Source organism: Doryrhamphus excisus, chromosome 10 (genome assembly GCF_030265055.1).
Source record: "Doryrhamphus excisus isolate RoL2022-K1 chromosome 10, RoL_Dexc_1.0, whole genome shotgun sequence".
Taxonomy (NCBI): Eukaryota; Metazoa; Chordata; class Actinopteri; order Syngnathiformes; family Syngnathidae; genus Doryrhamphus; species Doryrhamphus excisus.
Genome location: NC_080475.1, coordinates 4542719 through 4566050, shown reverse-complemented (window position 1 = coordinate 4566050; position 23332 = coordinate 4542719). Strand labels below are relative to the sequence as shown.

The following is a 23332-nucleotide window of genomic DNA, read 5'->3' as shown; positions in this document are numbered from 1 at the left end:
TTTTTCGCTGCTGCACTCATTGGCCGCACCCCCCCCCCCCCCCCCCCCCAATATTGATCCACATTTAGTTTGCAGGATGTCTGCTAATCCTAATGTCTCTGAACACTTCTCATAAGCTGCTTTCTTTATGTGTTTTGATACATTTTTTTATGTGTTTTGATACATTTCATATATATATAATATATATTATATATATATGTATGTATATATATATATATATATATATATATATATATATATATATATATATATATATATATAAACCCTTTGTGGAAATAAACGACATTCAACAAAATATTTTAAAAAATGAAAAAAAATTTAGTAAAAAAATATAATAAATATATATAATTAATTGTTTATATATATATATATAAACCCTTTGTGGAAATAAACATCATTCGACAAAATATTTTATAAAATGAAAAACAAAATTTTGAGTTAATATAATTAATATAATAATATAATATACTGTATATAATATAATTAATTGTTTATATATATATAATTATAATATCATATATAAAAAAACCTTTGTGGAAATAAACAACATAATTCGACAAAATATTTTAAAAAATGAAAAAAAAAATTGAAAAAAAATAGAATGAATATATGTAATTATATATATATATATATATAATTACAGTATTAGTATATATATTATATATATAAACCTTTGTGGAAATAAACGACATAATTCGATAAAATATTTTAAAAATGAAAAAAAATTGAGTTAAAAAATATAATAAATATATATAATATAATAAATTGTTTTTATATATATATATATATATAAATCTAATTATAATTATAATATTATATATATAATCCTTTTTTTTGCTCTTCTGGCACCCCCCCACCGTTAAATGCACTTCCAATTAAAAAGTAATGGAATTGCACCGAAATGTCTTTCTTATTACCGTGACTCCTTCGTATTCTATGCGTGAGCTCATACAAATTTCCAGATGACGCTCGTCATCTGCATGTGATCCGTCACCGGGGTTCATCCCCCCGGCTGAACATTCACATCTTCCCATTTTTTACATCTCATCCCATCAGTGGTGAGAGGAGTGTGTGGAATCCTCCATCACATTAGGACCTCAGCTGCCAGGACATGTTACGGATATATTTTTTATGAGTAGCACAAGTAAGGACTGTGCAAGTGTCTTGGAAGCCAATACGAGCAGGAGTGGTATGATCAAACTTGAATGCATACATTTACAGTACACACACACACACACACACACACATGCATTAAGCTGTTACATGCATGAATGTTCGCATTCCTGGGGATGAACGTTTGGGAACCATGGATTTATTATAATCTAAAATATAAATCATATGTTGGGAAAAATGTCTTACATTATCTATTATGCCCTGCGATTGGCTGGCGACCAGTATCAGGCCTCTCTAAAGCCAGCTGGGATAGGCTCCAGCATAGCCCCGCAACCCTTTGTGGAAATAAACGACATCATTTGACATAAAATATTTTTTTAAATGAACAAAAAAAAATTTTAGTTAAAAAAAAATTATAATAAATTGTCCAGTTTTTCTTCATTTTTCTTAAGCTGCTGCATCTCCCCTTTTCTTCTGGAAAATAAATGTTTTAAATGGATTTTTTTGGCATAAAGTTGTTCATTCATTCATTCATTTTCTACCGCTTATCCTCACGAGGGTCGAGGAGGGTGCTGGAGCCTATCCCAGCTGTCTTCGGGGCAGAGTACAGGGCACATATAGACAAACAACCATTCACACTCACATTCATACCCAAGGACAATTTGGAGTCGCCAATTAACCTAGCATGTTTTTGGAATGTGGGAGGAAACCGGAGTACCCGGAGAAAACCCACGCACGCACGGGAGAACATGCAAACTCGAGGGCGGAATTGAACCCTGGCCTCTTAGCTGTGAGGTCTGCGCGCTAACCACTCGACCGCCGTGCCACCCGTAGTTTTAATTTGTATTCATTTAATAGTAATAATTAGCATGCTTGGTATAGTAGTTGTAGTATGTACTGGTGTAGAACTGCATCATAATTCTACATTATTATGATATTACGTCTGTAATATAAATACTACTATAATACTACTAAGGCAACAGACAGCAACTACCTGGAACTATCTTCTTCATCACCTAAGTCCAACCAGAACTGGACTTAGAGGACTAAGTCGGGGGTAAGTTACCGCTGATGTACTACACTGCTGTCATACAACATGTCAAAAAATCCGAACTCTCCTTTTAAAGGAAAGCATTGCAGTCATATATTGTATGTTATATGAATGATTATTGTAGTTATATTATTGTAGGCTAGCATAGCATCTTTAGCCTGCTAGCTTACAATGTGTGTTTATACACTTAAATTCTCACCCCGAGCAATGGCTGACTTCAGTCATCTGCATATTTTGATGTAAAGTGTAGACTGCCTCAAGTTAAATGTTTATGCTTTTGGGTACTAGATGTCGCCATGGCAACAGAGGCTTCAGATAGATGTACATATTTAAGTACATTCTGGTGTTTTGTTAAGGACAATATGTAGGACAAAGCTGACTTCTGGTTGTTATTGCTGTTGTTGTTTTGTTCTTTCTGCCTTTTATTAAAAATTCAATTGTAAATTTCACAGATGAGTCCTTGGTGAATTCTTCATTACACAATGCGGAACTTTACCCACAATGCAGCAGTTTATTTATATTTCCTAGCCGGCCCACAGATAATCTTGTTAAGGCTATCAGACTGTCTAGGTGTGTGAAATTTCAACATGAGAGGAAATTACAATATGTAAGACAGCTTGTTTCACACTTTCTGTGCGCATTATTAGATTCATCGTTTCCCAGGGCGATATTTCAATCTCCTTTATAATCTCAGCACGGCAAATACACACAAAGACACGCACACGCGCACGCCGAAGAGGAGATTCTTTGGTAAAAAGGAGGATAATACAAGACTGAGATTACAGATTATGTGAGCAAGATAATGTTATTAGATGCTGGATAATAAAGTTTGGACATAAATGTTGTGCCTGGAGGTGGACCAGGATCTGATAATGACAGCTGCCGCATCCTCCTCACTACTCCTCACTTTCGAGTCGACTTCCTGTTTATTTGATTAACATCGCTCTCCTGTTGTTTCACACCTGCCCAACAGATGCCACTGTTGAGCTGACATAACTGATATATCTAATACAGGGGTGGGCAAACTTTTTGACTCGCGGGCCGCATTGACATAACAAAATTTCGGGGGGGGGGGGGGGGGGGGGGGGGTCCACCTGGTATTATTGTATCTGTGAAATTGTCATGCGATCTGCTATTATTATTTATTATTTTATATTTATATTTAAATATTTTAAAAATAATAAAATATTACAATATTATTCATTCATTCATTCATTTTCTACAGCTTTTTCCTCACAAGGGTCGCGGGGGGTGCTGGAGCCAATCCCAGCTGTCTTCGGGCGAGAGGCGGGGTACACCCTGGACTGGTGGCCAGCCAATCACAGGGCACATATAGACAAACAACCATTCACACTCACATTCATACCTATGGACAATTTGGAGTCGCTAATTAACCTAGCATGTTTTTGGAATGTGGGAGGAAACCGGAGTACCCGGAGAAAACCCACGCATGCACGGGGAGAACATGCAAACTCCACACAGAGATGCCCGAGGGTGGAATTGAACCCTGGTCTCCTAGCTGTGAGGTCTGCGCACTAACCACTAGACCGCCGTGCCGCCTATTAAAATATTATAATAATTAAAATAAAATTAAAATAATATATATATATACAGTGAAGAAAATAAGTATTTGAACACCCTGCTATTTTGCTATTTCTCCCACTTAGAAATCATGGAGGGGTCTGAAATTTTCATCGTAGGTGCATGTCCACTGTGAGAGAGATAAACTAAAAAGAAAAATCCAGAAATCACAATGCATGATTTTTTAACAATTTATTTGTGTGATACAGCTGCAAATAAGTATTTGAACACCTGTGTATCATCTAGAATTCTGACCCTGAAAGACCTGTTAGTCTGCCCATTAGAAGTCCACCTGCACTCCATGTATCATCCTGAATCAGATGCACCTGTTTGAGGTCGTTAGCTGCATAAAGACACCTGTCCACCCCATACAATCAGTAAGACTTTAACTTGTAACATGGCGAAGACCAAAGAGCTGTCCAAAGACACCAGAGACAAAATTGTACACCTCCACAAGGCTGGAAAGGGCTACGGAGCAATTACCAAGCAGCTTGGTGAAAAAAGGTCCACTGTTGGAGCTATCATTAGAAAATGGAAGAAGCTAAACATGACGGTCAATCTCAATCGGAGTGGAGCCCCATGCAAGATATCACCTCGTGGGGTCTCAATGATTCTAAGAAAGGTGAGGAATCAGCCCAGAACTACACGACAGGACTTGGTCAATGACCTGAAAAGAGCTGGGACCACCGTTTCCAAGGTTACTGTAGGTAATACACTAAGACGTCATGATGTGAAATCATGCATGGCACGAAAGGTTCCCCTGCTTAAACCAGCACATGTCAAGGCCCGTCTTAAGTTTGCATATGACCATTTGGATGATACAGAGGAGTCATGGGAGAAAGTTTTATGGTCAGATGAGACCAAAATAGAACTTTTTGGTCATAATTCCAATAAGCGTGCTTGGAGGAAGAAGAATGAAGAGTACAATCCGAAGAACACCATCCCTACTGTGAAGCATGGGGGTGGTAGCATCATGCTTTGGGGGTGTTTTTCTGCACATGGGACAGGACGAGTGCACTGCATTAAAGAGAGGATGACTGGGGCCGTGTATTGTGAGATTTTGGGGAACAACCTCCTTCCCTCTGTCAGAGCATTGAAGATGGGTCGTGGCTAGGTCTTCCAACACGACAACGACCCGAAGCACATAGCCAGGAAAACCAAGGAGTGGCTCCGTAAGAAGCATATCAAGGTTCTAGCATGGCCCAGCCAGTCTCCAGACCTGAACCCAATCGAAAATCTTTGGAGGGAGCTCAAACTCCGTGTTTCTCAGCGACAGCCCAGAAACCTGACTGATCTAGAGAAGATCTGTGTGGAGGAGTGGGCCAAGATCCCTCCTGCAGTGTGTGCAAACCTGGTGAAAAACTACAGGAAACGTTTGACCTCTGTAATAGCAAACAAAGGCTACTGTACCAAATATTAACATTCATTTTCTCAGGTGTTCAAATACTTATTAGCAGCTGTATCACACAAATAAATTGTTAAAAAATCATGCATTGTGATTTCTGGATTTTTCTTTTTAGTTTATCTCTCTCACAGTGGACATGCACCTACGATGAAAATTTCAGACCCCTCCATGATTTCTAAGTGGGAGAAATAGCAAAATAGCAGGGTGTTCAAATACTTATTTTCTTCACTGTATATATTATGTAAAATATGCAAATATAACAATATTATTATATATAATTAATATAATAATTAGCATTAATATATAAATATAACAATCATAATAGTTATAATAATAATATAATAATTATTATTTTAATTTTTATTATTATTATGTGCTTGTGTCTCTTTTTTCAGGAGCACTTTGTAAACAACAGACCATGTCAAACAACGAAATTGATACAACCATCAAAAGGTTGGCTCAGGCCATGATGCCAGGTTGTATGTTGAGTTTAAATTAAATACTTTTGAAAGATTGGGCGGGCCGTATTCAAACACTTGGCGGGCCGGATGTGGCCCCCGGGCCGTAGTTTGCCCACCCCTGATTCTAATACGTCATAGGCTGCACGGTGGACGAGTGGTTATCAGATGTGTGAACTGTAGGTTTGTTTTTTTTACAGTAAACAGTGTAGCCTAGCATGATGTGAGTCTAATGTTACCAGTGGTGATCACATAGTGACGGTTGGAAAGCTCGTGGTCATTTTGTGGCGGGGTAGAACTCGGTTCCGCGTCGATACGATCTACCGTTCGGGATTTAATTGCAAACTAACGACTTATACTCCAGTGCGACTTATGTATGTTTTTTTCTACCTAATTATGCATTTTTGGCCTTGTGCGACTTATACTCCAGAGCAACTTATAGTCCAGAAAATAGTCTTCTGCAGTTGTCCCTTGCTAGATTGCATTTTGAACATCACATCCTCACTCTATCGTGCAGTAATCAAAAAATGGTCGCTATTATTAATTCGTTCATTCGTTTTCTACCGCTTATCCTCACTAGGGTAGCCTAGCATGTTTTTGGAATGTTGGAGGAAACCGGAGTACCCGGATAAAACCCACGCATGCATGGGGAGAACATGCAAATTTTCCACACAGAGATGGCCGAGTGTGGAATTGAACGCGGGTCTCGATAACCACTCATCCGCCAAGTAGCCATAAATGGAACACTGTTGCTTTTTTTTTTTTTTAGGTATTTTTGTAAGGGCTACGGCATCAAAATAACTATTTCTGTTGTTAGCTAGCTCCTATTAACTCATTTTCCTGTCCTCAAATTGTGATTGATGGGCAAAAGTGCAGTTCCCCTTTTAAGCGTGCCACAATTTAACCTTGGTTATATTCTCTGATTATTTATTCATCAGAAAAAAGATATTGACCAGTGCAGGGTGTACCCCGCCTCTCGCCCGAAGACAGCTGGGATAGGCTCCAGCATGCCCGCGACCCTTGTGAGGATAAGCGGTAGAAAATGAATGAATGAATGAAAAAAGATGTTCATATGTGTCGTAGTGAATAGCTGGGCATGCACAGGGGAGAACTTGCAAACTCCTCACAGAGATGGAATTGAACTCAGGTGGTCGCTATTAGTAAAAAAAAAAAAAATCATATTTGCATAAGCACATGCAAATCTTACATAATATTGTCCTACATTAAACATTTTCAAGCATAAAATGAAAAAAAAATGCGGACAAACTGACTTGTTGTGTGCGCCTTTAAGACGCTGAATATAATTGAGTACCACAAACATGCATTATTACACTATAAGAAGACATATAAGAATACATGACGTACCATTGTTTATCATTATTGCATTGCTTTATATCCTATAGATACATAACAGTGAATCATCAAGACTCAATAACACTGACGATGACTGACGCGTCGGCGAGGAGAGACACTTAACAGCACTGATACATGCACAACAGTGTATCATGTGTCATGTTTTTTTTTTTACGCTCTGTTTGCTCGCACAGTACACAAGAACTCAACCTGGCTCTCCTTGTAGAGCACCGATTTAGACCGTGTGAAGTGTGTTTAATCACACTGGCTGAGGGACTGCGTTACACTACGGTGAACACTTTATTGTAATTTTGTGCGAGTGCCCTTGAGAGAGAGAGAGAGAGAGAGAGAGAGAGAGGCCGATTTAGGCAATGAGACGCACCCAGAGACGAGAACAGCTTCAGGGATGCTCCACTTGGAGGGAGAGGAATGGAAATGATTGCTTGTGTTTATCAAAACAATGTATGGCATCAGGGGATATTTGTCTATTTTTGACACGTTCGGAGGAACATAAAAACTCTCAAATCTCCGGGAAAAAAAAAAAAGAAAAAAAAGAGACGTTTATACCCTGGAAGGCCTGTGTGTTTGCGTGTCTTATCTTGCTCACGATTGCACACATGAGAGGAGGCGGGGCCTGTTCAAAGGGCATAAACATACTCCACCTGCCCGAAGTTATCTCTTTATCTACCCTTTGAATGCATGTGCAAAACTCATCCGCATCACTCATAAAGACGGTTGATTAAAGTTTCTTTCCATCAACAAATCTGCTGAGGTCGCTTTGGACGACGGCGTGCGGCGGGGGTCACAGGTTGGTCTCCACCCTCGACGATTGATTCCGCTCCCAGCCCTGTCGAATGCGAGTGAGCGTGCGATCCACGCACGGCAGCAGGAGAAGCATTTTGAGCAGCAGCACCACGGACGGCACCACCAGACACAGCATGTAGCCCGGGGGGGTGTACCACTTGTACGTAGACGGGCGGAGGAATTTATTCCAGCCGTAAATGTAACCGTGCGCGGTGCATATGAACAAGGTTACGTGGCCCAGTTTAGACTGTGGAGGATAAAAACAAAACAACACTTTGCATATTTCAGCAACCATTTTCATTACTAATTCTATAAGAGAGATAAGACTATTAGATATACTTCAGAGTAGTAAGAGCACAGCTTGCATATTTTAAAAAATGACAGGGCGGCGGTCCTTTTGCAAGCTGTACACTGACTACTCCAAGTGTCATTTTTTTTCGGAACTCAAGAACACATGCATAAATTCTTAAAAAATAACATATTACACGGGGGGAAAGTGGTTTTGAACAAACGTGGTGTGTTTTCACAGATGCACGACAGTACTCCCCGCGGACTTCCTTTTGCAAGCTGTACCCTGACTACTCCAAATGTCATTTTTTTCGGAACTCAAGAACACATGCATAAATTCTTAAAAAATAACATTACATGGGGGGAAAGTGGTTTTGAACAAATGTGGTGTGTTTTCACAGATGCACGACAGTACTCCCCGCTGACTTATTGAATAGAAATTGTCATTAAGGAATCATTGAGTGATGATGATGGAGGAGGCTGAAGGAAAAAAAAAAAAAAAAAAGGGCGGCGGTCCTTTTGCAAGCTTTACACTGACTACTCCTAGTGAGTATTTTTTTTCTGAACTCAAGAACACATGCATAAATTCTTAAAAATAACATATTAAGCGGGGCGAAAGTGGTTTTGAACAAACGTGGTGTGTTTTCACAGATGCACGACAGTACTCCCCGCTGACTTATTGAATAGAAATTGTCATTAAGGAATCATTGAGTGATGATGATGGAGGAGGCTGAAGGTAAAAAAAAAAAAAAAAAGGGCGGCGGTCCTTTTGCAAGCTTTACACTGACTACTCCTAGTGAGTATTTTTTTTCTGAACTCAAGAACACATGCATAAATTCTTAAAAATAACATATTAAGCGGGGCGAAAGTGGTTTTGAACAAACGTGGTGTGTTTTCACAGATGCACGACAGTACTCCCCGCTGACTTCATGAATTTGAAATTGTCATCAGGGAATCATTGAGTGAATGACATTGGGAAGCAAAAACGCCTCCAAGATGATGGAGGAGGCTAAAGGTAAAAAAAAAATGAAAGGGCGGCGGTCCTTTTGCAAGCTGTACACTGACTACTCCAAGTGTCATTTTTTTCAGAACTCAAGAACACATGCATAAATTCTTAAAAATAACATATTACATGGGGAGAAAGTGGTTTTGAACAAATGTGGTGTGTTTTCACAGATGCACGACAGTACTCCCCCGTTGACTTAATGAAATTGAAATTTTCATCAGGGAATCATTGAGTGAATGACATTTGGAAGGAAAAAAAACACCTCCAAGATGATGGAGGAGGCTAAAGGTAAAAAAAAAAAATTAATGGGCGGCGGTCCTTTTGCAAGCTGTACACTGACTACTCCAAGTGTCATTTTTTTTCGGACCTCAAGAACACATGCATAAATTCTTAAAAATAACATATTACACGGGGGTGAAAGTGGTTTTGAACAAACACGGTGTGTTTTCACAGATGCACGACAGTACTCCCCCGCTGACTTCATGAATTTGAAATTGTCATCAGGGAATCATTGAGTAAATGATATTGGGAAGCAAAAAACGCCTCCAAGATGATGGAGGAGGCTAAAGGTAAAAAAAAAAAATGAAAGGGTGGCGGTCCTTTTGCAAGCTGTACACTGACTACTCCAAGTGTCATTTTTTTCGGAACTCAAGAACACATGCATAAATTCTTAAAAATAACATATTACATGCGGCGAAAGTGGTTTTTGAACAAACGTGGTGTGTTTTCACAGATGCACGACAGTACTCCCCCGCTGACTTCATGAATAGAAATTGTCACATTAAGTTTAATCGTGGAAAAATGATCTTAACCCTTTGTTTTCTCCTTGGCAGCTGTTGCAGAATCATTGGTGCCGACGCTCGAGTGTCCTCTGCCGTTTGGTCGTTAATCACGCGGTCGTGTGCGTCTTGCGTGCTATGCTCTCGCGCAGCTAGCACAGGTAATTGCGGTACTGTTGCGTTCCTGAGGTGATTGTAATGATTTTATTCAACCCACGATCGAAAGCAACAAACATATTTGCATGACGGATATTAAAATCCGCCACGTTGCCTTGTTGGTAAATGCGCTCCCAATAATAATCTATGCAAATCGATCTCAGTTGTGTCGTCTTATCTTCTGAAAGGATCAATTATCTTGACCCCTATCACCGAGCGTCTTTCCGTATTGTTCCGTCTGTGCACGTGACCTTTACACACACGGACCTGTGACCTGTATTAGCAAATGTGGGGGCGGCCGGGGAGGGGGTATTACACCTGCTATCATAATTCAGTTTAATGAATAACTTAACATTTAAAATGCTGAGCTAAAAGTAGCCGAGGCATTCATTGTGTGTGCTACTGTGTTAGGGAGTTAGTTAACTAGGCTCTGGGGAGCAAAGAGCCCGTGACGCATTGCTTTTACAGCACTTTCAAAACTCTGATGATAAGAAAAACTTGCTAAGTTTAATTGCAGATGATCAAAAAGGCCATTAAAGGAGATTTTGCTGATAGTAAGAGCAGGATGAGAACAATGGCGCTGGGGCGCACTTCAAGACTAAATCGACTTCTTTTTTTTTGTTTTTCTATTTTAGTCACACTGCAGGCTCTTTTATTTTATTTTATTTTTTTTTAATATTACAACATCATCGCTTTTTTATCCGTCTCTTTCTGATGCTTGTCACAGTCGTAGTTATGACGCCGGATAAATGAACCCTTGGAATTGAACAGGGCACTTATGACAACTACTATGTTGTGTAATTTTGTGTACCTTATACAGTATATAAAATATATTGCTATTATTATTATTATTGATATTCTAATTACCAGTCCAGGGTGTACCTTGCCTGAAGTCAGCTGGGATAGGCTCCAGCATACCGCCTAGTGAGGATGGATGGATGGATTTATAGTCTAATTAACTTTTTGTTGTTATTATTTATTACCAATTATTACTACTTTGGGTTAAGTTCAAATTTTGGTTGAAATTATAATTCACGATTTGTAGAACCATGTGATTTCTTCCAGAAGAAAACATATGGAATTCTATATAGGTATATAATTATTATAAATGCAAATATGATTGGTTTATTTATGTACATAAATTATTTATCATATGAATTCCAATATGTTATGAGGTTCAATAAATGTTTAAAAAAATTATGGTTAATTTTATGACTTTTTTCACGTTTATTTTTGTTTTATTTATGTTTTATCTGTGTGGTATGAAGACCCACAAAGTGTGTTTAACATATTTATTACAATTGGAAAAAAAATAGTTATTTAATTTATTTTTGTATTTATTACTTTGCTATTTTTATTTTTTGGGAAAAAATTAAATTAAATTAAATTAAATTAAATTAAATTAAATTAAATTAAATTAAATTAAATTAAATTAAATTAAATTAAATTAAATTAAATTAAATTAAATTAAATTAAATTAAATTAAATTAAATTAAATTAAATTAAATTAAATTGTCATATAATCACATCAAGTAATAATGAGTTCCTATTTCTTTCAAAATTCATAGACAATGATAATAATTATACCGGTGTATTAACCATTAGAAAAACATAAAAACTACATTTTCATAATTACCAATGCTGTTGATTTGCAGTGACTAAATTGCCAAGCTATGTCCACAGGCGAACTGCAGCTAAAACTGTTTAGTAAAAACTACAAAATAAATTCTAGAGGATTCCTATGACAACAATGGAACGGCGACATAAAAGAAAAAGCGGGAGGCCACTGATCAAATGCTCCAAGCCTGCTCTGTATTATACGTGATGCCCTGCTAACCAGCCTTAAAAAGTGATATAATGGTGGCCCGTTCCTATGAAAGGGTTTTTTTCTTCAGTGCAATGAAAAGCATGTTTCTGTATTTGGCCTTGTGGAGATGAAAAGACACCAAAGAGTTGCAAGTGTGCTCTGACCTGAATGAAGCTGAACTCCCTCCAACTGAGCGAACCTCCCACAGAGGGCAGCGACGTTAGGCCGAGCAGGACATAAAGGAAGAACCCCAGGATGCCCAGGACGTAGAAGGAGTCAGTCCCCCATGCTTCTGTGTCATTAAAGTCAAACGGGGTGGTTTTGTTGTTCTTCATCTGCAAGAAGAAGAGCTCTTCACTTCTTGGAACGTGCGTGGATCAGCTGCTGAAGCGCGTTACCTCGTCCACCACACGGGAGATGAGTTTATGCCTGACAGCGTAGCGAATCGGAATGATGAACGTATAGATTGCGTGGAGGAAAGCGAAACCCAGTGCAACCAGGCCCATCTGCTTCCTGCACAGCATCCAGCGGTCCAGCCAGTTAGGGAAACGTCTGCATGGATGAGTTAGATTTGGTTTTATCCGTGCACATTCTGCAGCTTCTTTAAAATGATTACCTGTACTTGGTTCCTCTGTATAGCTGAAAGACGGCGGCGATAACACCGGGCAGGTAACACAACGACAACATGACAAGCGAAACGATGGGAAAGACCTGAAAGATGAGGGAAGAACAACATCAGAAGTCGTCACTGCAACCCTTATATGGGCATGCCCGAGTACATGCTGACTAGCCAACAAATGGTTGCTGAAGTCTGATGCCATGTTTTAGCGTCGGAAGGGCAAGCTTTAAGTTATCAAAATTAGGTTCGGCAGCTGTGTGGAAGTCCTCGGGAGCCGCGGGTGGAGTAAATTACACAGACCATTTGGGCGGGAGGCAGGAAAGCCGAAGAAACACTGGAAGAGGCGAACAGTCTGGAAGATCTAAAAAGCTTTCTGTGCGGGTTATTGTGGGGAGCTGCTCTACAGGCCTCCAAAACTCAATACAAGGGCTCAATATAATGAGTGTAATAGGTAATATTAGTGGTTTTCTGATATACAGTCAATGTCTAAACGCAATGTTTACCGTCTTTTGTGTTATTTCCAGCTAAAATAACGATTGACTTCAACTTAAAACTGACAAAAATATTGGAACGGCAATAAGAAATTGCCGAAAGAATGCCGAAAAAAATCTAAGCCTACATGAAAACACTGCCGGGGGTACTGGAAGCCTTTCAGCCATTTTAGCCAAGACTGTCCAAGACTTGGACAAAAAATGGACAAAAAAAAGCATTTTCGGAAAAGGAATGAGAGTCAAAAATTACAGATAATTATAGATTTATGATACAAAAAAAAGATTGTCAAAAGCACATTAGCAAAGCTAAACAAGTAAATGCTCATAAAAACATTTCCTCCACAAATGGTCAGCAAATCCTCACCTTGTTGGCCAGGGACACCATGATTCTGTAGGAGATGTCTTTCCCCTGCTCCACGTAGGCGTAGATGACGTCTCTGATGAGCAGGTAGAAGTAGAAAAAGGCGGTGAGGCCCATGGCGATTTTCAGCGGAAGTCTCCACTCTGGGAAGAGCTGCAGGGGGAAGTCTTCCAGGTCCCTGGCTGCAGATAGAGACCCCTTGTCCACAACTGTGAGACCCATCTTGGTGGCCACCTCCGCTATGGCCTGCTTTGCCTCTGTACTGTTCCCACACAGGTAGACCTGGACGGACAATTTTATAAAGGTTTATTAAAATAGACTAAATGTGTAATAATTGTTGTAAATTCCCTCATTGTAAATGTTTAGGGTAAAATTCATGTTGGATTTCTATCAGGCAACTTACGGGGCAACTAAAGGCGTCCTCAGTAAGGCCACAGCCTAGCCTAGCTTGTTCTTGTACTGCATATGTCTATGTATTTATATGCAAATTTCACGGCGAATATCGCCTGTTGTTTTGTGGGAAAACACTGAAAATTACACTGAAATTTCAAGTGCTAGCTAACCTGTTGCCGCCCTTTCCGTCGCCAAATCCAATCCATCAGAAGAGTATGCAAAGCGTTTACACTACAGCGTACTACATGACAACCCACAATGCATTGCGCTCCTCCCCGAGCCGAAATCGACAGGCTGAAGTTGACTTTAGCTCTAAACTCTTTAAATACATCACCTTGTTGAGATTTTTTTTAAATAAGACGAGAAAGTGTCCGTTTAGATCCCGAGTGTGCCATTCATTTGTTCAAATACCAACCGTTTACAATTTCGTTCGCACGAATTCGGCTAGATTTAAGCTAGCTTAGTGAGCAAAGCACTTCCGGTTATTTTAACAAAATAAAACACCCCCTTACTTTTCTCATACGTAAAAAGAACGTAGTGATAAATCACTGCTTTTACTTTGAAAACAAGAAGCGAACCAACTTGCAATATCAGAATCAGAATCGCCTTTGTTGTCATTATATTGCAAACAACGAAATATGAGTGCAACTCCGCGGTGCATTTTGTAGAAAATAAAAATAAGATTAATAAAAGAATAAAAATAAAACAAGGAATAACAATATAAAAATATAAAAGTGGCAGATGCTGTTCAAAATAAGTGTAAATAGTAAATATAACTTCATCAAAACAATAACCTATGCAGTAACAAAATGTAGAATTGCAGTAACCAAAATGTGGAATTTCAGTAAACAAAATTTTGTATTGCGCATATTGTACCTGAGTTTCACTTGAATATATACATCCTAAGTCGCGTTGCATCCTGGGTAATTTAATTTGAGCTGTAAACTGATGATAAATACTCAACATTAGCACATTAACACAGCCTTAATGTGTGTGTGTGTGTGTGTGTAAATTAGCATGGGCTCCTTTAAGCTTGTGAATAATTACTATTTGAAATTTTAAATAACAAGTGGCCTTAATAACATGTCTGTAATACCCCAAGGATCAATAATTACCCTCTTCAAACACCCTCTAAACTGCGCTATTCAGAGGAGCCACTTTAGCGGAGCTCTCCAATAAGTCACTGAACACACCACCACCCTCAAGCCATCGGATGACAAGTGGCCCTTATCAGACAAGTGGATGAGTGGATGAATACGAGCCAGAAAGCAACAGCTTAAGTCGCATTTCAAAACCACGGGGGAAAAGTCACAGCGACCCGGACATCGAAAAAAAAAAAACACTGCAGCTTTTGGCCTTAACGTGATAGTGGGTCCATGTCATCATTTGCAATAGAAGAAAATGGTGGATATTCACCAAGATAGCCGCAAAAAATATCACACGATGCTTTGGGATGCAATGCTTAATGCATTTGTCATAATATTGAATATTATTAAAATACACAGTTTTTCCCCAAATGTCATGGTTAATCAGCTTATTAATAAATATCATACCTAGAAATGTGAGATGCACAGAGATGGCCACTTAGACATATTCTACATCATTCAAGTAGTGCACCGCAGGGGGCCATTTTTTTTATTGTCCCTCTGCACATTCTAACAGCAAAATAAAAAAAAAAACAAGAAAAATGTCAAAATATTAGGAGATCAAAGTCATTAAAACTAAGAATAAAGTCAAAATTTTTGGAAAATTTGTCTGGGAAAAACTTATCATATGAAAAAGAAATTTGCACATTCTACCAGAAAAATTGGAAAAAATAACTAGAAAAATTGGAAAATATTAGGAGAACAAAGTCATTATGTAATTTCATTGTAACTTTTAATTTAATTTTTTTTTTGAGATGCAAATAAAACTAAGAATAAAGTCAAAATTGTTGATAAATTTGGCTGGGGAAAAAAAATTGATAAATTTGCACATTCTACCAGAAAAATTGAAAAAAAAACTAGAAAAATGTAAAAAATATTAACAAATCCATTATGTAATTTAATTGTAATTTTTTTGAGAAGTAAACAAAACAAAGAATAAAGTCAAAATTTTTGAAAAATTAGGCTGTGAAAAACTTGGAAAAAACAGAAAAAAATGGAAAAACTAGCAAAACTGTATAATATAAGGATAAAAGGTTAACTTTATCAAGTAAATTATAAACAACTTTTTAGCCTAGCTACATGAGTCGGTTAAAGAAATAGATACATTTGCACATTCTACCAGAAAAATAAAAATAAAAAAACTAGAAAAATGTGAAAATATTAGGAGAAAAAAGTCATTATGTAATTTAGTTGAAATTTTTTTTATTGTATTTTTTTTTGAGAAGTAAACAAAACACAGAATAAAGTCAAAATTTTAGAAAAATTTGTCTGCGAAAAACTTTGAAAAACTAGCAAAACTGTATAATATAAGGATAAAAGGTTAACTTTATCAAGTAAATTTTTAGCCTAGCTACATGGGTCGGTTTACAAAATGCTAAATCCAGCCACTTTCCATGTCGGGATACAATAACATTGTCAAAAAATTATCATTTCCATACATTAAAATAGACCTAAAATGACCTAAAACACCTTATTGGTATATTATTATATTACCTAGAATTAAATAAGCCTTGCTTCTATCGAATATGTAACCCGCATGCATGTTGAAATGAAATAAAACCATGACCATGATGTCTCCTCTTCCCTCCTTTCACACCAACATGGACTACGTATGTTGGTTGCACTCAAACACCCATCGGTGATGTTTTGCTGTTGCTGATAATTAAAAGATTGCAGCTCCATGAGTCACGAGGGCATGACAGCACTGCTGGCATCATGTGCAAGAAATCTTCTTGGAGTCCCCCCCCCCCCACCAACTCTTAAGTTGTAGAGAGGTGTTAAAACGCTTGATACAGTAACAGTACACGCGCCACTCAATCACTAATCCCATTTCTAGATCTCACCTCATTGCTGAAGCTTATTACCACTCTTGCCGCTCGCTGATAAGGCGATTAAGATGTTGGGAGATGAAAGGGGAAGGTGTGTGTGTGTAAGGGAAGGGGGGTGGGTTATAGGGGGGGTGAGAGAGCTGGTGGAGGATAGAGGAAGAGAAGGCCTGCAGTTTGACAAGCGAGTCAACTGAGCAGTTCTCCCCCAGGTGTGTGTAAGTGGACCGGGCAGCCAGCCATGTCTCCTTACATTACTGCAACATAACAGCAGGGGACAGCCGACAGACTAAATCTCCATCTGAATGTAAATGTGACACAACCACAAAGAGAGACGGGGGGGGGGGGGGGGGGGGGGGGGGGGGGGGCACCACTGTGGGTCCAATTACGCTGCTGGTCGGGGGAATTGCTTATCTTCTTACCGAAACATTGCCAAGTCAAACAGAGGCTGGTATGATTCAGATTCATCATTTAGTATGTTTGTTTTTTTTTTTTTGAAAAAACATAAGGCTTTCATTGCTGATGAGAGGAGGCGAACGGCGGCGGCGACGGCGCTGCGTGGAGTTGGCGTGTTCTCCTTGTGAAAGCACAAGCTTTTTTCTCCTGGTCCTCCCAACATAATTGGAGATTCTACGTTTTTAAGATTGTATAGTTTTTTTTTACGTATTTTTGACAATCTGAATCATTTCATAACACTTCCGTCCATCCATTTCCTCTGCTGCTTATCCTCATTAGAGTCAAGACGGTATGCTGGAGCCTATCCCAGCCTGTTCTCTATTATTTTATTATTGTTAGAACTTGCCTTCCAAGATGACGTAATGTCGGTTTTGGTCAAGTAGTTTGGAAAATAAATTACACACAAAAATGTGACTTATACTCCAGTGCGACTTATGTATGTATGTTTTTTTTTTTTTACCTAATTATGCATTTTTGGCCTTGTGCGACTTATACTCTGGAGTGACTTATGTATGTTTTTTTCTACCTAATTATGCATTTTTGGCCTTGTGCGACTTATACTCTGGAGCGACTTATGTATGTTTTTTTCTACCTAATTATGCATTTTTGGCCTTGTGCGACTTATACTCTGGAGTGACTTATGTATGTTTTTTTCTACCTAATTATGCATTTTTGGCCTTGTGCGACTTATACTCTGGAGCGACTTATGTATGTTTTTTTCTACCTAATTATGCATTTTTGGCCTTGTGCGACTTACACTCCGGAGTGACTTATGTATGTTTTTTTTCTACCTAATTATGCATTTTTGGCCTTGTGCGACTTATACTCTGGACCGACTTATGTATGTTTATTTCTACCTAAACCTTGTGTGACTTATACTCCGGTGCGACTTATGTTTGTTTTTTTCTACCTAATTATGCATTTTTGGCCTTGTGCGACTTATACTCTGGTGTGACTTATGTATGTTTTTTTTCTACCTAATTATGCATTTTTGGCCTTGTGCGACTTATACTCCAGGGCGACTTATGTATGTTTTTTTCGACCTAATTATGCATTTTTGGCCTTGCGCGACTTATACTCCGGAGCGACTTATGTATGTTTTTTTCTACCTAATTATGCATTTTTGGCCTTGTGCGACTTATACTCCAGAGCGACTTATGTATGTTTTTTTCTACCTAATTATGCATTTTGGGCCTTGTGCGACTTATACTCCAGTGCAACTTATGTATGTTTTTTTCTATCTAATTATGCATTTTTGGCCTTGTGCGACTTATACTCTGGACCGACTTATGTATGTTTTTTTTCTAACAAATGATGTATTTTTGGCCTTGTGCAACTTATACTCCGGAGTGACTTAAGTATGTTTTTTCTACGTAAACCTTGTGCGACTTATACTCCAGTGCGACTTATGTATGTTTTTTTCTACCTAATTATGCATTTTTGGCCTTGTGCGACTTATACTCCAGAGCGACTTATGTATGTTTTTTCTACCTAATTATGGATTTTTAGCCTTGTGCGACTTATACTCCGGAGTGACTTATGTATGTTTTTTTCTACCTAATTATGCATTTTTGGAGTTGTGCGGTATTTACATATAGTCGACATAATAAATGTGTGTCGCTATAAAGAGTTCAGGAAGTGATACTAGGGGTTCGGAGTTGAGCTTGCCGTGGACTACATCAGTAAAAGTAGCCTGTGTTTGTATTTAGCGTATGCTGACAACGACAGAGCAGTACACAATTTCTGCGATATGGCGATAAACGAGGGACGAGTTTTGGGACCCAACACATGTTGACCAACAGCTTTGGTCGTTTGTTTCAAAGAGCCGACTCTAGGAGCCTGATGGTTCACAAACGATCTAGCACCAGATAGTATTCAGTTGTTTTCAATGAAAGTAGAGCACTGCAGTGGTACGAGTATGTGAAAGTGTGTGTGTGTGTGTGTGTTGTATTGTTTGTGTTGAAGAGGATTTGAGGCAGATTCAGGTTTGGTCTCCAGAGGTTCCCCCCTGTATGTTTGTGTTTCCCTTTGTAGCTGTGAAGCGGAAACTCCAATAAACACTCGTCTTTCAACTTTCTAACATTATAAAAGTGTGTTAGATTGTGTGTTTTTACAAGCGTTGCCCTCATTCTTCTCATATTGATATGGAAACGTGGAAAAATCAATAACAAGCGCCGCACAACACTGACTGAATCAATTCCGTCTTACACCCAATCTGCGGTTCCTGACTGACTTCTATGGAGGATTTGAGGTCTACAGAACACAGCAAGCATTTAATATGATGTTCTTATATCTTCCAAGGGTTCGGTTCCAATTTTTTTACCAGCTTAATTCTGCTAACGTATGTTCCTCTTCTACTATCTCACCTGTTTTCCTGACAGAAGAGCATTCTGCAGAGCCCAAGCAGAGAGAGTGTTAAGACCTTTCACCACCGTGGCTCCAGGGACCAGTCTGGAGAACACACAGCAAAGACTTGGGCTGACATTTTTTTTTTTTTTTCAACACTTCTCTCTCTCCAAAAGTACCAGAAAGGTCTGAATGTCACAAATCAATGTCTCCACTTCAACGAAAACTATACTCAGCGGGCTGTCCTGACGCTCAAAGAGGTGCTTTCATTTATTTTCGGATTCGGGGAGGGGGGGGGGGGCTTTTGATGTTGTGCATTCTGTTTGCTTTTACACAGAAAAAGCGTTTAACCCCCCCAAAATTATATTATATTATAAAAGAGGAATAAAAATAACATAAAGTCAACAAGTCAATTTTTTTCAACATTTTTCCCAGATTTCCTAAATAAATATTTAATGACAATAAAGTTTTAATATAGTATTTTACGAGAATAAAGTCCTAATATTGCGAGTATAAAAAAAAAAAACCCGCAGGATGAATATGCAATATCACAAGAAAAAAGGTGATATTATTAAAACATAAATAACAAGGATAAAGTCATAGTTTAATGAGGATCATAAAAGTATGGCTATGACGTTTAATGGGTTACTGAGAAAGTACTACGTGGACCAAAAATTGCATACTGGTTCTTATGGGCATTTTTATATTTATATTGTTATTTTTATAAAATTGAGATTATATTATTTTATTTTTCAAGATGCGCATTTCAACTTATTGATCTATTGAGTATCTATATTGTCTTATTGTATGTATTTTATTGTCTTATTAACATACAGATGAAAAATAGCCCCTTGGCTAATTATAATTTATGAAATTGCTTTGTCTCCTACAAATAAATCTAATCTAATCTGATATTCTAACATAATAATTATTAAATAATTATAAAAATTACAAAGAAATACCAATAAAATTTAATAATAAAATAAAATTAATTAAATAATTAGTTTAATAATAATTTAATAAATTTAACAATATTTTAATAAATTTTATAAAAATTATAATAATAAAATGACGCTTTTTAAATTTATACTGTAATGCAATTTTCTGTTACTAACTAATTTTACCTCTGCAGGTAGACAGCGTTGGCTTCCGGGTAGATGCCTTTCTTCAGGTTGTTACTGAGGTCCACCAACACCTGCAATCAATCCATCATCGGCAATGAGACACCAGACATCTTTTCTTCCACACAAGCTTATAAACATGAATGAGCGTTAGGGAGAAGCCGTTTTATTATTATTATTAAGACATCTCTCATTATTTATTAGCATTATATGGAATATGTTGTATACGTAAATACATTTAATCAATGTATTATACACTACCGCTCAAAAGTAAGTCCCGCATCCTGAAGTCATGATGTGCTATATATATATCACTATATTGACACTTACTGTGGTACCCATTATGTCATTGGATGGTAATATCACCTCGTACTTCGCTATGTGACAAAAATAAATAAATAAATAAATTACAGAAAAAAAACAATTTCAAAAAATTAAATTAAATTAAATTAAATTAAATTAAATTAAATTAAATTAAATTAAATTAAATTAAATTAAATTAAATTAAATTAAATTAAATTAAATTAAATTAAATTAAATTAAATTAAATTAAATTAAATTAAATTAAATTAAATTAAATTAAATTAAATTAAATTAAATTAAATTAAATTAAATTAAAACTAAAGTCAAGTCAAGTCAAGTCATGTCAAGGAAAGGAAAGGATAAGAAAGAAAAGGAAAGGAAAGGAAAGGAGAGGAAAGGAAAGGAAAGGAAAGGAAAGGAAAGGAAAGGAAAGGAAAGGAAAGGAAAGGAAAGGAAAGGAAAGGAAAGGAGAGGAAAGGATAGGAAAGGAAAGGAAAGGGTAGGAAGTGAATAATAACAAATTAATTACCAAAAAATACAATTTAATAAAAAAATGTAAAGTAAAGTAAAGTAAAGTAAAGTAAAGTAAAGTAAAGGAAAGGAAAGGAAAGGAAAGGGTAGGAAGTGAATAATAATAAATTAATTACCAAAAAAAACTATTTAATGAAAAAAAAGTAAAGTAAAGTAAAGTAAAGTAAAGTAAAGTAAAGTAAAGTAAAGTAAAGTAAAGTAAAGTAAAGTAAAGTAAAGTAAAGTAAAGTAAAGTAAAGTAAAGTAAAGTAAAGTAAAGTAAAGTAAAAGGTAGGAAGTGAATAATAATAAATTAATTACCGAAAAAAATTAAATTAAATTAAATTAAATTAAATTAAATTAAATTAAATTAAATTAAATCAAATCAAATCAAATCAAATCAAATCAAATCAAATCAAATCAAATCAAATCAAATCAAATCAAATTAAATTAAATTAAATTAAATTAAATTAAATTAAATTAAATTAAATTAAATTAAATTAAATTAAATTAAATTAAATTAAATTAAATTAAAAGGCAGGAAGTGAACAAATGTAACAGTTACTAAAAGTACCAGATGGAGGGGTAGGATTTAATAAGCTTTGCTTCTTCCTACTCCTTTTGGACATGTGGAACTGGGAACTGATTATGGGATGCATTCAATTGTAATCTGATGCATGTTCAAATGAAATAAAACCATTACCATTACCATAATATTGTGGAATATGTAATATATTTGTGTATCCTGAATGATTAACAGTAAAAAGGCAGCACACTAATCATAGTTGTTTATGTGAAATGAAAGCATGAAAGTCAATATTAGGCCATTTACCTTCCCTTCCAGATAAGGCGTCAGCGTCTCCATGAACGAGTAATGTTCTCTGTGAACACAAATGAAGATGAGCCGCGCCGCCTTGGCCGCGGCCTCATGCCTCATCACCTGCACGACACAAATAAACGTGATTTAGTCGCACAAACATAAGCTTAAGCACCTCGTGTGTGTTTTTACCTGAGCTCCGTCTGGCAAAGCGCCGCAGCTTTGAGGTCTGCGGCTGCCGTATACCACCTTGAAGCCCGTTTGGAGCAAACGCAGACCGAGGGAGCGGCCTAAATCTCCCGTTCCAAAGATGCACAGCGGCTCCTGTTCAGGAGGTCCTCCTCCTCCTCCTCCCAGATGATGGAGGGTCAGATGCTCCGGTTTGGCCTCCTCTGATACGTTACTTGTCACGGTCATGATGTTCATGATGGTCAGTGTTGTCTCCCGTGTTGTTATATAGCGCCGGAATCTAACCTCCCGCCTTGTCGTGCAATGTACAACAACATGTGACATCCAGCCGTAGTTGTGGATTATATCTCGGAGATAAAAGGTCAATCAAGGGAAGATGTTGCACCGCTAATCGTGCTTCACGTGTGTGAGATAATGTCATGTGACTCACCACTCCGCCCCACAACTCGGCGTGTTGTTAAATGTTTTTATTGGGGCTTACACAACAAGAACTTGAACAGACTTTGAACAGTAAAAGAAATGAAAACATCAGGATTGACCTGGGATTTAAACGCTCGCCAAACGGTTCATCAAGTCCACTGCCACTTTAAGAAAAAGCTGAGTCATCAACAAATCGCCGGCCGTTGCAAAGATAACAAGAGCGTATTGAGAGCGGAGATCTCTGGAACGAAGATTCGTCATCTGCAATTTCAACGCCTGCATCATTCTTGATAGCGCTACAAATTGATAAGGTGAAATGGAGACTTTATCGGAACATTTTATACCACGTTGTTTATGTTCCAATATTGCCAATAATAAACTTTACTATTCACATTCTCATTTATGCCCTTGATAAATGTCTCCGCCTCCGGCCACGCCCACTCCGCTGTGGTTGGTCACACTGTCGCGTGCATAGAAACACTTCCAGTTTGTGCCGCTAACTTTGATAAACCGTATAGCAGTTGATAATAAAGC

At 37.5% G+C, this 23332-nt stretch overlaps 1 protein-coding gene across 1 annotated transcript; it reads right to left on the bottom strand.

The window, feature by feature from the left end:
* Window positions 1-6925: 6925 nt before the first annotated feature.
* Window positions 6926-22606, bottom strand: LOC131137128 (metalloreductase STEAP4-like). The gene is made up of 9 exons (XM_058084708.1): window positions 22382-22606; window positions 22205-22312; window positions 20563-20633; window positions 19459-19543; window positions 13276-13554; window positions 12418-12512; window positions 12200-12353; window positions 11966-12136; window positions 6926-8012 (listed from the first exon to the last, which is right to left on the bottom strand). Exons 1-9 carry the CDS (start codon window positions 22604-22606, stop codon window positions 7764-7766), a joined length of 1437 nt encoding a protein of 478 aa, XP_057940691.1. The 3' UTR covers window positions 6926-7763.
* Between the last annotated feature and the right edge of the window lie 726 nt (window positions 22607-23332).

Bases quoted from the DNA above. Each gene is read 5' to 3' on its own strand.
- LOC131137128 (XM_058084708.1), bottom strand. From the start codon at position 22,606: ATGACCGTGACAAGTAACGTATCAGAGGAGGCCAAACCGGAGCATCTG. The intron at 19,544-20,562 runs GTAAAATTAGTT...TGTGTTCTCCAG, and splicing joins AACGCTGTCTACCTGCAGAG to ACTGGTCCCTGGAGCCACGG. The intron at 12,354-12,417 runs GTAATCATTTTA...TCATCCATGCAG, and splicing joins TACAGAGGAACCAAGTACAG to ACGTTTCCCTAACTGGCTGG.